Source organism: Physeter macrocephalus, chromosome 16, assembly GCF_002837175.3.
Source record: "Physeter macrocephalus isolate SW-GA chromosome 16, ASM283717v5, whole genome shotgun sequence".
NCBI classification, from domain to species: Eukaryota; Metazoa; Chordata; class Mammalia; order Artiodactyla; family Physeteridae; genus Physeter; species Physeter macrocephalus.
The window spans coordinates 97,142,146-97,156,379 of NC_041229.1; the positions used below are offsets into that span (position 1 = coordinate 97,142,146).

Here is a 14,234-nt window from a genome sequence, read left to right on the forward strand (position 1 = left end):
ATGGGATGGAAGTCATGACCAAAATCTCAAAACAGGGAAGAATGAGATTTCTCCGCTCCCCTAGGAGTTTCATGCAGAAAGCAGAAGAGGTGAGTGCCTCTTAGTCCAAAGGAGTGAAAGGACCAAGTCTGTGAGCCAAGAAAAGGTAGAGCTCCTTAAGCAGCAATTATGAACCTTTCTCTAACTGGCTGAATACCCAGCTGGTCCCAAGAACAAGTGATGGAGAACTGCCCAACCTCCCGGATACGGAGCATCTTGGGACACAGTTATAGTTAATGCAAACTTTATTTATAAAAGACTCTTAAATTAGTTGTATCATGCCATGCATTCATACAGAATACAGTGACCCTTCAGGGCTACAAGGAGAAGAGCTCACAAACTCAAAGGAAAACTAGTAAAGCGTTTCTAATAGTTAAAAGCTAGGAAAGATTAGGACAACTTTACAAATGAGCAATTAAAAATAAAAGAAAAAGGATATGGAAACTAGTCTGAGCTGAGAGAAGGGCAGCTGTTTACAGGTCTGTACACTAAACTAAGACACAGACAGTCTTCTAGAGAGGCAGGATGCTGGCGGAGAGAAGCGGAGGATGTGCAAAGACTTGTGCCACAACGACTCCTCCCCGCCAGGTCCACGGTATGATACATACAACCAGTTTGTGTACACTAGGCCTGCCAAGGCCACTTTAACTATGAGGACTCCTAGTTTAGTAAACTAAAGCTGCAGGGTGCCAGGGGAGTGGGGCGGCTTCATTTGCGACTGCTCTTTATTCTCTCCAGTCTTTTTTTCAAGTCATCAATGTTAGCTGTGGAGGAGGAGGATGTAGTCATGGTTCCTGAAGAGTGAGTCTGGTTGGAATCCAGGTCTGAATGCTGGTGCTGCTCCCGTGACTCCCGGAGCTGAGAGAGTTTGCTGTGCAGCATGTCTGTGGAAGAGGCAACGGTAGGAACTGCTGGTTTGGAAAGCAAAGAGGTCAACGGAGGTCGGTCATCTTGCTGTTGAGAGAAGAAGAAACATTGTCCAGTCAGGGCAGGATGTGGCTCTGGAGCAACATACACTGAGGCTGGGACACTGCTTCTCTGGCCAGCCTGTCCCTGACCTGCTGGTCATCGCCCTCCCTGCCCCACACAGAAGGAGAGGAGCAGTACCTTTGTATTGTCCAGACCACATCGCTGTCGCAGGATTTTTAGCCTTTCCAGGTAGACAGATGGTCCCACCTCTTCTCCATTTGTGTTACCTATGGAGGACACTGTGCTTGTGGGAGTGGGCACACATGTGACTTCCATCTGGGGGGAGATGCCTAAGTAGGAAATGTAGAAGGAATATTCAGATATACAACCCCACCCCGACTGCCCTCATTAACCTCCCACCAAAGGGAACAATTTGGGCCTTGAATATCACCACTGTACTTGAAGACTAAAAAAATCCACAAGAATCTACCTGGAGTTGGTGAGAAAGGGTGCTCTGAAATATACAAGATATGCTTAATGAGAGCTTCCAGAACTGATAGAGAAGGGCACTGAATGTTAAGTTGGACCATCCATCTACATCCTGAGCTATGCAGGGGTTGTATTCTTATAATCCCGCAGCTGACCTGGGCAATCCAAAGAGCCTGAGCTACTCCTGAGTATATGGTAAGTGCCCAAGTGAAGAATCTAAGGACTTTATTTTATTTTACTTTTTTTTTTTGAAGAATTATTGCTATTTCATCTTTATTTTTTGGGCTGTGTTGGGTTTTTGTTGCTACGCGCGGGCTTTCTCTAGTTGTGGCGAGCGGGGGCTGCTCTTCGTTGCGGTGCCCACGCTTCTCATCGCGGTGGCTTCTCTTGTTGCAGAGCACAGGCTCTAGGCATGCAGGCTTCAGTAGTTGCAGCATGCGGGCTCAGTAGTTGCGGTGCGCAGGCTTCAGTAGTTGTGGCTCGCGGGCTGTAGAGCACAGGCTCAGTAGTTGTGACACATGGGCTTAGTTGTTCCGTGGCATGTGGGATCTTCCCAGACCAGGGCTCGAACCCGTGTCCCCTGCACTGGCAGGCGGATTCTTAACCACTGCGCCCGCCACCAGGGAAGTCCCCCTAAGGACTTTAAATGTTTGCAAGAATTAGACTAGGTTTGGACCAGGTGATACACAGGGCAAAGCTCTTATTCAAACTGGGGAGGACAGCAAGGAGCTCAAGGCTACTGTCTATTCATAAGGAAGAGGGGTAAACTGCGGTGTCCAACAAAGGAGGGGTAGGAACTGGAGCATCCGAGATCAATATTCTGGCAGTAGAGGGGAAAACCAAAACCAAACCAAACCAAAATCCATCACAGTTCTAAATTTCTGAGAAGGAACAATCACAAAATGCAGGCATTTAAAATATCCACTTTGATATCAATGAAAAGACATATTAGTCAAAAGATAAAGTACCGGGAAGAAAAAGGGTAAACTGTAAAGTAAAAGAGGTTACTGTAGGGAAAAAGGAATCTTTTAATGTACAGATGAGAACACTCTGAGAGGGTGAAAAATGAAGCCTAATGCAAAAGGCAGCAATAGGAGAAGACTGAACACTTTAAGGCATTCAGTTACCAGTGGGGTTACATGCTTGTGTTGCAAATGTTGAACATCACGAGAAAGGACTCTGGAAATGAGAAACGGAGGCTCTACCCTGATCAGCTCAACCATGGGACGTCCATATGTGGCTACTAGACACTGCTCGCTGTGGTTCAAGAAAGAGACTCCAAAAAAAAAAAAAGAAACAGACTCCAGGTCTAGGAGAGGGGTAATTTAAGGTGTTAAAAACAAGAACAACTATTGGAAAAACAAACAAACAACAAAGGGACTTCCCTGGTGGTCCAGTGGCTAAGACTCCAAGCTCCAAATGCAGGGGGTCTGGGTTTGATCCCTGGTCAGGGAACGAGATCCCACATGCATCCCACATGCATGCCGAAACTAAAGATCTCACATGCTGCAACGAAGATCCTGCACACGGCATCGAAGATCCTGCGTGCCGCAATTAAGACCCGGCACAGCCAAATAAATAAATAAATAAATGTTAAAAAAATATTAAAAAACAAAGAAAAAACAAGAACAACAAAAAGAAACAATTTAAGAGAATACAATTGACGTTGCAGCTTAGAAAGATACATAGTGAGAGAACATGACTGGAATCTGAAAACCACAAAGGAACAGTTTCACAGGCAAACAAATTTTAGAATGTAAGAGTAGGTGAGCTTCACCGAACTCAGAAAGAACTGAATGCAGGACCAATGTGAGGGCTGTATTCTGCATGATGAGGGAACTTTAGCAGTTGGGCCTTTTTTTTGGTTTAAGGCTCCTGACAGCTATTTTTGGTAACTGATACCTCCTAAATCTTCCTTTTGTCCCTAGGTCCTTGAGCAGTAACTCTCCAGTATAGGCGTTTTCACTGGGGGGACAGTGATATTTCAGCTTAACATCAGGATAAGTATTCACTCATGTATTAAACAAAATACCTACTGAGTGCCCACCACGTGCCAGGCAACAAAACGGACAAAAATCTTTACCCTTGTGGATTGACTGATTGATTTGCCACACAACTTGTAGGATCTTAGTTCCCCGACCAGGGATTGAACCCAGGCCCTCAGCAGTGAGAGCACAGAGTCCTAACCACTGGTCTGCCATGGAATTCCCACCCTTGTGGATTTTACATTCTAGCAGAGACAGACATCACACAATTAATCTAATAAACATTATGTTACATGGTGTGTTAGAGGAGGTTACGTACTATGGGGGGGCGGTGAGGGGTAGGTTGCAAATTTTAAATGAACCCTCACTGAGGCAGTGACAAAGATGTGGAGGAAACAGACTGTCCTGGAGAAGAGCAATCTACATGCAAGAAACGGCCAGTGCAAAGGCCCTAAAAAGGTGTACGCCTGGTGCGTTCCAGGAACAGCAAGGGGGCTGGTGAGGCTGAAGTGGAACAGAAGTCAGAGAGAGTAGGAGAGAGGCAGTTCTAGAGGTATCAGGGGACCATATCATGTCAGACCTCACAGGCCTTTCCTGTACGGCTTTTGCTCCGCTGAGTGAAAGCGAGAGCCTTTGGAAGATGTTTGAGGAGCGCTGTTTCGGTGCTGTGTGTGGAAATGACTACAGGGAGGCGAGAGTGGCAGCGGGGAGACGGTGCAGGAGAGTGCTGTGATCCACGTAAGAGAAGATGATGCTGTTCAGACCAGGGCAGTGGCAGTGAAGGAGATGAGAAGTGTGCGTGGATTCTGTGTATGTTTTGTAGGTAGAGCCAAAATAATTCCTGACAGAGAAAAAGAGAATACTCAAAAGCTGGGGGTCTGAGCAAACTAGTAGGACAAAGTTGCCATCCAGTGAGATGGAGAAGAATGCAAATGGAGCAGGTTTTGGGGGTTATCAGGAGCTTGGTCTTTGACACACTGAGTTTATGATGTCTACTATACCAGAAACCCAGCGAGATGTCACGCACGATCTATCAGCAGAGATCAGGAAGGAGGTCTGAGCTGGACATCGGACAAAATTGGGCTTTGCTGGCATAGAAATGGTATTTAAAGTGATGAGAGTAGATGGATTAGTTAAGGGGATGAGAGTAAGAAAGAAGAGATAATGATGGACGGAATCCAGGGGGACATCAACATTAAGAGTTCAGGGAGAGGAAGAATCTGTCAGAGAGGCCAAGGGGGAATAGCAGCGAGGAAGGAGGAAAGCAAGAGAGCACAGAGGACCGGGAGCCCCGGGGAGAAACTGTTTGAAGGGTAGAGAACGTTGCTGTTGCCAAACACTGACGATGGGTCGGGGCAGGTGACTGAGAGTTGACTACTCTCTGCATCACTGGTGACCGTTAAGTACTGAGGTGCATGGATATAAATGTAAACCCATCAAAAACCTCCAGCTGCTGACGCTGGGAGCTATTTTGAGCTTATTCCTGGAGCTACCAGAGGAAACCATACCTGTTGAAATGGGAATACGGCCTTTGCCCTCCCTCTCCATCTCAATCACCCGAAGGCCTCTCTCAACATAGCTCTGGAAGAACTGTGAGGAATTTTTCAGAAATGGTTCAATGTCAGCATCTGAATATTTCTTCTTATATTCATATAACTCTGCTAGGCCCTGGTTAACAAGAAAAAGGAAGAGGTGGGGATGGCTGTTAGTGACTCTTTTCCATAAAGCAGATCCCTTTTCCTCTCAACCCTTTCCCTCTCACCTCTTTAGTGTTCTCTTTAGAGCCAATCTTCTTAAAAATCTCAGCTAAGAAATCATTCACTTTGGCCTTTGATGATTTTTCATCCTAAAGACACAAGAAGGAATGATTGGTCAGACATGAGTTATTAATTAGGAACCAGTGGTTGGACAAAAACTGAAAATGTCTCAAAATCCGGACCTTCCAGGTATGTTCCTGCAAATAACAGAAGCACCAGTGCTGCAGGGGCTGCAGCAGAAACATTAACAATCTCAGGTTTTCAATTAAACTTGATAAGGAAAGTCCCTCCCTAATTAGAGCTCACAGTGGATTTATCTAGAGACCAGTGCCTTAGGCACAGACACAGAAACCTTTCTTAGGAACAAAAAGCCCAAGGTTATAGTTTATATTTGAAAACGTCAAGGTGATTGGACCAATCCCTGAGCCTTCATCTTAGGCCCTGAGAAAGAAAGGCTCCGGTGGCTTATCCCTTTGACAAGATCACATCCCTCAGTCTTTCAAGTCAGGACACTCACGATTCGAGATGCTCCCTTTTCTGTTTCCTTATCAGACTTGCTCCCGGTCTGGTCCATACTGTGCTTCATCATCCGGCAGAGGTGGGCCTCCAACTCTGACTCATTCTTGTTGTCAATCATTGTTAGGTGGTCTAGGATCTGAGGAAGAAACGTGCACATTCAATGGCAGCGATGCCATACCCGTGACGTCCTCTCAAGCTCCCTTGGCAATGGTTGCTGTTCTCACTCACCTTGGGCCCTTTTAATTTGCATAAAGTGTGCAGCAGCGTTTTTAGGGTCCTTATGGGAAATTCACTTTTGCATTGCTTTAGTTTCTCTTTGGGGAAGACCTTCATGAAAATGTGTATATCCAGAAGAATTCTGTCCAGATTAATGCTGTTGATGGTATCAGGCAGTAGTCGAACCATTCTCCAGAGACACTATTGAAAAAAGAAACAAATGTTAGAAGGAGTCACCGAAGAATGAGGAAAATCTCTGTCACCATTCATTTCCCCTAAGCTCTGGGATCACTTCTAAAAGATGGTCAGGGATATGAATGTGGCACCTCATCTTTCAAGGTCAGCTGCTAAACACGAACAGTTTTATTTACTTCAACCATGTCACTGGCTAACGTGTGACAAGCCATCTACCTGACCATCTCCATTCCTCCTTCCCACTCCCTAGAGATGGGGCCCTAAACGATGAGAAAATGGGGAAATTCTGTCTTGGGTTTGTTTGGTTACCCAAGAGTAGAGTAGTTCATATTACCTAATCAAATCTAACCCGAGGACACAAAATACTTTACACTATTACAGTATAATAACAGTATTATAAATGTTACAGATATGTTCATTTGCAGTCTTCCAAGAATAGACCAAAATATTATAAATCTATACATATCTTTTCCCCCAAAAGAAATGAAATTTGTCTCATTAAACTTCTTGCCTTTTGATTCTAGGAGAACTTGTGAGATATTTACAAAACAGCTCTTCCTTTTCACTGTTTGAGGCCAAGAATTTTTTAGGCCTGAGCTAGGGGTATAAATTGGAGGAAGGGAAAAATGGAGAGCAACTATATTTTTCAGGTGTGCCTTGACTGATCTGAGTTAGTTCCAACTCCTCTTTCCCCACACTTTGAAAGAAAGAGATCAAATTATTTCAACTTCACCTTCATAACAAGCTCTGAGAATTTGGGAGAACTGGCTGTTGCTAGCAGGCTGTCTTGGAGCAAAACAAGTAGGGCACTAGAAAACAAACCCAACACAACAGCATTAATAAGTTTCAAACCTGCATTCCAATTAAAATCAGTAATTGAAAGCCAAGTGTAATTTACAATAGCCAGATCATGGAAGCAACTTAAATGCCTATCAACAGACGAATGGACAAAGAAGATGTGGTACATATATACACTGGAATATTACTCAGCCATTAAAAAGGAACGAAATTGGGTCATTTGTAGAGACATGGATGGACCTAGAGACTGTCATACAGAGCGAAGTAAGTCAGAAAGAGAAAAACAATTATCGTATATTAACACATATATGTGGAATCTAGAAAAATGGTACAGACGAACAGGTTTGCAGGGCAGAAATTGAGACACAGATGTAGAGAACAAACATATGGACACCAAGGGGAAAAAGTGGCAGGAGGGTGGTGGTGGTGGGATGAATTGGGAGATTGGGATTGTCATATATACACTAATATGTATAAAATAGATAACTAATAAGAACTTGCTGTATAAAAAATAAATACAATAAAATTAAAAAAAAAAAAGCCACATGTAAGAATTCGTTATCCATCTGAGAAATTGAGAGCTCATGGATCAGGAATTGTCTTTGATTACTTGACATTCAGTCATTAAGAAAATAAACATCATTTAAGCTTTCTTTGTAAGTTACCACTTGGTAAATGGTAAAGCTTGTCACTATTTTTCATTGTCACTGGTAGCTGAGAAAGAAAGAAATGTACATGAAATATACACAGAAGAGAAGGTAACTGACAAACTCCACAGTCCTATTCTAGAAAACTCATAATACTGGCTGGTTTACTGAGTTGTTAACTAGCTTTAACTGCTGTCTCAGGTTGGGATACCTTCTCTTGAGGAAAAGAAGAGTAATAAATCAACTTATCAGGCAAACCTAAGCTTACTACTGATCTAAGTGCCTCTTGGTTTCTATGGGTAGACAAAAGAGAGGCTGTTCCAGGCTCTAATGCTCAAGAGTACAGATATACCTCAGGATGTTGGTCTGGTCTGACTTCTCCAGAACTTTCACCACCAAGAGGTTCACAGAGCGGATCACTTGTTGCCCTTCCTCCAGATCTTCAATTCTAGAATCCAGCATTAAGGTGATGAGGCCATGCATCAGGTCTTTCAAAACTCCAGTGGAGGCCTCTCGGGCGAGGCTTTCTATCTGAAACAGCTATCCAATCATAATTGCGTTAGAGAGGCATGAAACTCAATATACAGATCAAGGAAGATAAACATGGGTGGCGTAGTCTAATAAATGATTATATTGTATTTATAAAAATTCAGAGTATTAGGAAAAAATAAAAATCACTACACTCTCCCAAACTGCCAAGAATAGCCAAAATGAACTGGTGTGCTTCCTTCCTGTTATAAAAGTATTTTTAATGTGAGCAGTCATCTGTGAAAAGCCAGCTAAGGCCCAACCATGACTGATGAGGAAACTGTCAGGAAGCAGAATTTCAGGTAGTCTGTAAGTATCCTAACAATAAGGTAAGCTGGAGTGTTGCCCAACATCCAGTGGAAGTAGCCAAGGCTTATATGTAAAATTCCACAAATGACATATGTTTCACGTTTCACTGGAACATCTGAACCAACTCAGGCCTGAGAACCTGGGTGGGATGAGAGACTGAAGGGAAGCTCATGATCTGCAGAGGTGTCCTTACCGAAATCATGTTGCCGATGATACAGCTATACAACTTGATGATTTCATCCTTCTCCAATTTCTCATCTGCCATATGTGTGTTGTAGATGAGTCTCAGCTGCATGAACGTGGCTATCAGAAACTGATCAATATGGCCAGACATGGCTTCTGCTTTGTCTTCCTGTCTCAGGACCTCATCGATCTGATAACAAAAATCCAAGATGTATTTTCCAAGCTTCATACTTCTAAGTAGCAGGAAGACACTGTAGGTCTCTGTAATATTTATTAGCAAAGCACTTCTAGTATCTTAGCGTGAAAAAACCCAGTCACCTTACATATAAATAACTAGTCCTTAGGGACTCAATCATTCAACAAATATTTACAGAGCAAGACTAGCAGGTGAATTAACTGCAGCTCCTATTCTTTTTTTTTTTTTTTTTTTTTTTTTTTTTGCGGTACGCGGGCCTCTCACCGCCGCGGCCCCTCCCGTTGCGGGGCACAGGCTCCGGACGCGCAGGCCCAGCGGCCATGGCTCGGGATCTTCCTGGACCGGGGCACGAACCCGCGTCCCCTGCATCAGCAGGCGGACTCCCGACCACTGCACCACCAGGGAAGCCCTGCAGCTCCTATTCTAAGAGGCTCACCATCTAGTTTAAGGAATAATAATCCTTATGTTTAAATGCTAATTTATTAAAGAGAGTGTTTTTATACCCATTATCTCATTTGATCATTCCAACAGCTCTAAGAGGTAGACAGGGCTGAGAGTAAGATCTTCATTTACCACATGAGAAAAGTGAGACTCAGTAAGATCAGGCTACTTAGTTCAAAATCAAAACTCAGGTTTCCCACAACTGGATCCAGGTTCTTTTTGGTTCAGTAAACTGGTTGTCACTAATGGTAAAATGTTACTATGGGAAAAACATGTATTTCCTATTCACTACTGTAAAAAGATCTTTATTTTTATGATTACATAAATTACACCCTGAGACAATCACGCCAATAATCTTCATGACCATCCTTTCATGCAGGGCTGCTATACTGCACAACTCCAGGGGTCACCATTTATACAGACTGCAATGTGAATAGTGCCCTCTGGTGCTGAGGAAGCCAGTGGTCCTACTTGCATTTCTTTATGCATGTATACCCATAAGCACATACAATTTTATATAACTGGAACTGTTTAACAATTCTGTTTCAACATGGAAATAAAAAACACAAATATATATTTTTTTGGAGGGGGGGGCTTACTCTTTTTCCAAGGAATTAACATCAACAACCTGATATATATTCTTTCATGTTCACAGAATCATTTATAACCACACATGCACACATAGATAGGGTCAAGGTTTAGGGCACTGTTTATTCCATAAGAATATTTATAGCACATACACTTCTCTGCATCTAGCCTTCCTAACAGAAAATTATGAAAATCCCTAAAGTCAACAGAAACGGTTCTATTTTTAAAGGCTGCGTAATAGTCCACACGTGCACATACCAAAACTTAATCATTCCCTGACTGTTTCAACGTGTTTCCAGTTTGGATATTTTGTCCACTATAAATAATGTTACAATAAACATCTTTAAACATCTTTGTGTATATATATCCCAAGGTACTTGTGTTTTAATTTCTAAAAAATAAAGTGCACCATGGGACTTCCCTGGTGGTCCAGTGGTTAAGACTCCACGCTCCCAATGCAGGGGGTCTGGGTTCGGCCCCTGGTCAGGGAACTAGATTCCCACATGTGGCAACTAAAAGAGCCCGCATGCTGCAACTAAAGATCCCGCGAGCTGCAACAAAGATTCTGCACACGGCAACGAAGATCCCCACGTGCTGCAACTAAGACCTGGCACCGTCAAATAAATTAAAAAAAAAAAATGCACCAAGAGTTTTAACTTTTTAGGCTGAAGGATGAAACATTTTAAATTACGGTATAATAGATATTACTATATTGCTTTCTTTAAAAAGGCACTAACATGTAATTCACATTTCTACGTTTAATGTATGAGAGTACTGTTTTTTCAGCGTCTATCAGCTGTATGTTTTACTACTCATTTTACTTTCTGTCACTCTGATGGTTTAAAAGTGATTATCTTGGGAATTCCCTGGTGGTCCAGTGGTTAAGACTCCATGCTCCCAATGCAGGGGGCGAGGGTTTGATCCCTGTTTGGGGAACTAAGATCCCACATGCTGCACAGTGCGGCCAAAAAAATAATAATAAACAAATAAATAAAATAAGTGATCATCTATTGTTACTTTAATTTGCGTTTCTGTGGCGGGGGAGGTGCTGAACATCTTTTCATGTGTTTACTGGCCAGTTGGATATCTTCTGTGATTTGCCTATTCATATCCTTGAGTTAGTTTTTTTTCTATTAGGTTCTGTTTTTCTCAAGAGTTAATAAGAGTTCTGTTTACTGTCGCTATTAATCCTTTATCAGTCATACGGTCATATACAAACATATTCCACAATATAACACTCGTTTACTGACAGTATATGGTAAATTTCTCCAGATTAAAATCTTAAAATTTTTAAATGATCAAATTTGTCTTTTCTTTTTAGGTTCTGGGTTTCCTTCCTTATTTATTTATTTATTATTTTTTTTTGCGGCACGCGGGCCTCTCACTGCTGCGGCCTCTCCTGCTGCGGAGCAGGCTCCGGACGCGCAGGCCCAGCGGCCATGCCCACAGGCCCAGTCGCTCCACGGCACGTGGGATCCCCCCGGACCGGGGCACGAAGCCGTATCCCCTGCACCGGCAGGCAGACCCTCAACCACCGCGCCACCAGGGAAGCCCTTCTTCCTTATTTTTTAATGGTCTCCCCAAATTCCTTGGTTATTTCAAAAAATTTGGGAGGGGGATCAGTTGTTTCAAGTTTCTACAGGGTTACATGTGTGTTATCTTACCAAAAAAAAAAAAAAAAAAAATCTCTTCCACATCTATGGTTGGTTCCTTCCTCATCCCTGATACTTACATTTTTGCTCTCTAATCAGGCTAGGATTTTTTTTTTTTTTTTTTTGTGGTATGCGGGCCTCCCTCTGCTGTGGCCTCTCCCGTTGCGGAGCACAGGCTCCGGACGCGCAGGCCCAGTGGCCATGGCTCACGGGCCCAGCCGCTCCGCGGCACGCGGGATCCTCCCAGACCAGGGCGCGAACCCGGTTCCCCTGCATCGGCAGGCGGACGCGCAACCACTGCGCCACCAGGGAAGCCCCCAGGCTAGGATTTTTAATTTTAATTTTTTTTTAACAAGAACCTGCTTTTAGATTTATTATCTTTAAAATCTATTTCATGAATTTTAGCTTTATTATTACCTACTCTCAAATTTCTTTTATTTTTTGAATTTCTAAGTATAAGTACTAAGTTCCTTTATTTTAGCCTTTCTTCAATAATAAATGCATTTCATGCAATATATTTTTTCTGAGTTCAGTAGCTTCAGAGTATAGCTGTAGAGTGAAATGCTTTCCTTCACTGCTAAGAGTTTTGATTTTTTTTTTTTTGATGAAAGAGTTAGTTAGGAGGGTGTTTCATACTTTCCAAGTAGCCAATATTTTTGTGATATTAATATCATTTACTAAAAATTTTGTTGGGTTATCAGCAAAGAATTTGGTCAGTATATCTTTTACTTTTTGCATTTGTTAAGAGATTTTTAATGACTCCTCTGCTCTAAGTTTCCTTTAGATGTGAGTCTATTTCTGGGCTCTTTGTTCCATCCCAATGGTCTGTCTGCTTTTCCCTGGGCCAGTACTACACTTACTTAATTACAGTGGCTCTATAATCACTGTTGATACCCAGTGATGTAAATCCTCTCCACTGTGTTTTTAAAAAATTGTCTTAAAATAAAACTGTCTTTGCTATTCTTAGGCCCTTTGATTTCCCATATAAATTTTAGAATCAGCTTCTCAACTGCAGAAAAAAAAACTTAAGATTTTGATTGGAATGGAACTGAACTTACAGAAATTATTTGAGGAGAAGCTGGCATTTTTATAATCCTGAATCTTGAAAACATAGTATATTTCTATTTATTTGGAAATGCAACAAAATAATGTCATTCAACAAAACTTAAAAATTTTCTGTCAAGTTCGAACATATTATATACACTGCTTGATCACTCCTAGGTACTTTAATTTTTTGTTGCTCAGGGTTTTATTTTTTTTATTATGGTAAAATATATATAACTAAAATTTACCATTTTAACCACTTTTAAGTATACAATCCAATGACATTAAGTATATTCACAATGTTGTATAACCATCATCCCTATTTCCAGAACTTTGTCATTATCCCAAACAGAATCTGCACCCATTAAATAATAACTCTCTATCAACCCTCCTGCCCTTGGTAAACTCTACTCTAGTTTCTGTACTTGGCTATTCTAGGTACCTCAAATAAGTGGAATCATATAATGTCTGTCCCTCTGTGCCTGATTTATTTAGCATAATGCTTTCAAGGTTCATCCATGTTGTACCATGTGTCAGAATTTCATTCTTCTTTATGACTGAATAATATTCCATTGTGTATATATAAATACATATACACATCACATTTTGTTTATCTGTTCATCTGTTGATGGACATTTGGATTGTTTCCACCTTTTGGCTATTGTGAATAATGCTGCTGTGAACATTGGTGCACAAGTATCTGCTTAAATCCCTGCTTTCTAGGAGGGGATCTGGGGATCTTATCGTAATTCTATGTTTAACTTTTTGAGAAACCGCTAAACTATTTTCCACAATGGTTACACTACTTTATGTTCCCACCGGCAATACACACAGATTACAGTTTCTCCACATCCTGGCAAACACTTACTATTTCCCATTCAAAAAAAAAAAAAAAATCCTAACGGGTGTGAAGTGGTATCTCATTGTGGGCAAATACACACAGATTACAGTTTCTCCACATCCTGGCAAAACTTTCTTATTTCCCTTTAAAAAAAAAAAAAAAAATCCTAACGGGTGTGAAGTGGTATCTCATTGTGGTTTTGATCTATATTTCCCTAATGACTAATGATGGTGAGCATCTTTTTACTTGCTTATTGGAAATTTGTGTATCTTTAGAGAAATGTCTATTCATGTCCTTTGTCAATTTCTGAACTGGGTTTTGTTTTTTTTGTCATTGAGTTATAGGAGTTCTTATATATTCTGGATATTAATCCTTTATCAGATATATGATTGATTGGAAAATATTTTCGCTCATTCTATAGGCTGCCTTTTCATTCTTGTAATAGTGTCCTTTGATGCATACAATGTTTTAACTTTGATGCAATTCAATTTAATTATTTTTTCTTTAGTTGCCTGGTGTCATAGCCAAGAAATCACTGCCAAAATTACTATATGAAGGTCTTCCCCTATGTCTTCTTCTAAGAGTTTTATAGTTTTAGCTCTTATATTTATGTCTTTGATCCATTTTGAGTTAATTTTTGCATATGGTATAAGAGTCCATCTTCATTCTTTTGCATGTGGATAAACATTTTTCCCACCATCATTTGTTTAAAAGACGGTCCTTTGCGCACTGAATGATCTTGTCACTCTTGTCATTCAGGTCACTAATTCCGTTTCTGTAGTGATCATTATCTCCTTCAGTCCATCTACTCAATTTTTTTTTTTTTTTTTTTTTTTTTTTTTCGGTACGCAGGCCTCTCACTGTTGTGGCCTCTCCCGTTGCGGAGCACAGGCTCCGG

The 14,234-nt window shown here is 41.5% G+C and overlaps 1 protein-coding gene across 2 annotated transcripts in view; it reads right to left on the minus strand.

The window, feature by feature from the left end:
• Window positions 1-283: 283 nt before the first annotated feature.
• CKAP5 (cytoskeleton associated protein 5) overlaps window positions 284-14,234 on the minus strand; it is a 74,558-nt gene continuing 60,607 nt past the window's right edge. The window contains exons 35-43 of one of the 2 annotated variants that reach the window (XM_024133123.2): window positions 8,585-8,764; window positions 7,907-8,094; window positions 6,843-6,918; window positions 5,927-6,115; window positions 5,697-5,834; window positions 5,185-5,268; window positions 4,931-5,090; window positions 1,147-1,298; window positions 284-993 (exon numbers count right to left, since the gene is read on the minus strand). In XM_024133123.2, the coding sequence (XP_023988891.1) occupies window positions 748-993; window positions 1,147-1,298; window positions 4,931-5,090; window positions 5,185-5,268; window positions 5,697-5,834; window positions 5,927-6,115; window positions 6,843-6,918; window positions 7,907-8,094; window positions 8,585-8,764 (1,413 nt within the window). In that variant the 3' untranslated portion in view covers window positions 284-747. The other variant, XM_055078777.1, reaches the window with a different exon arrangement.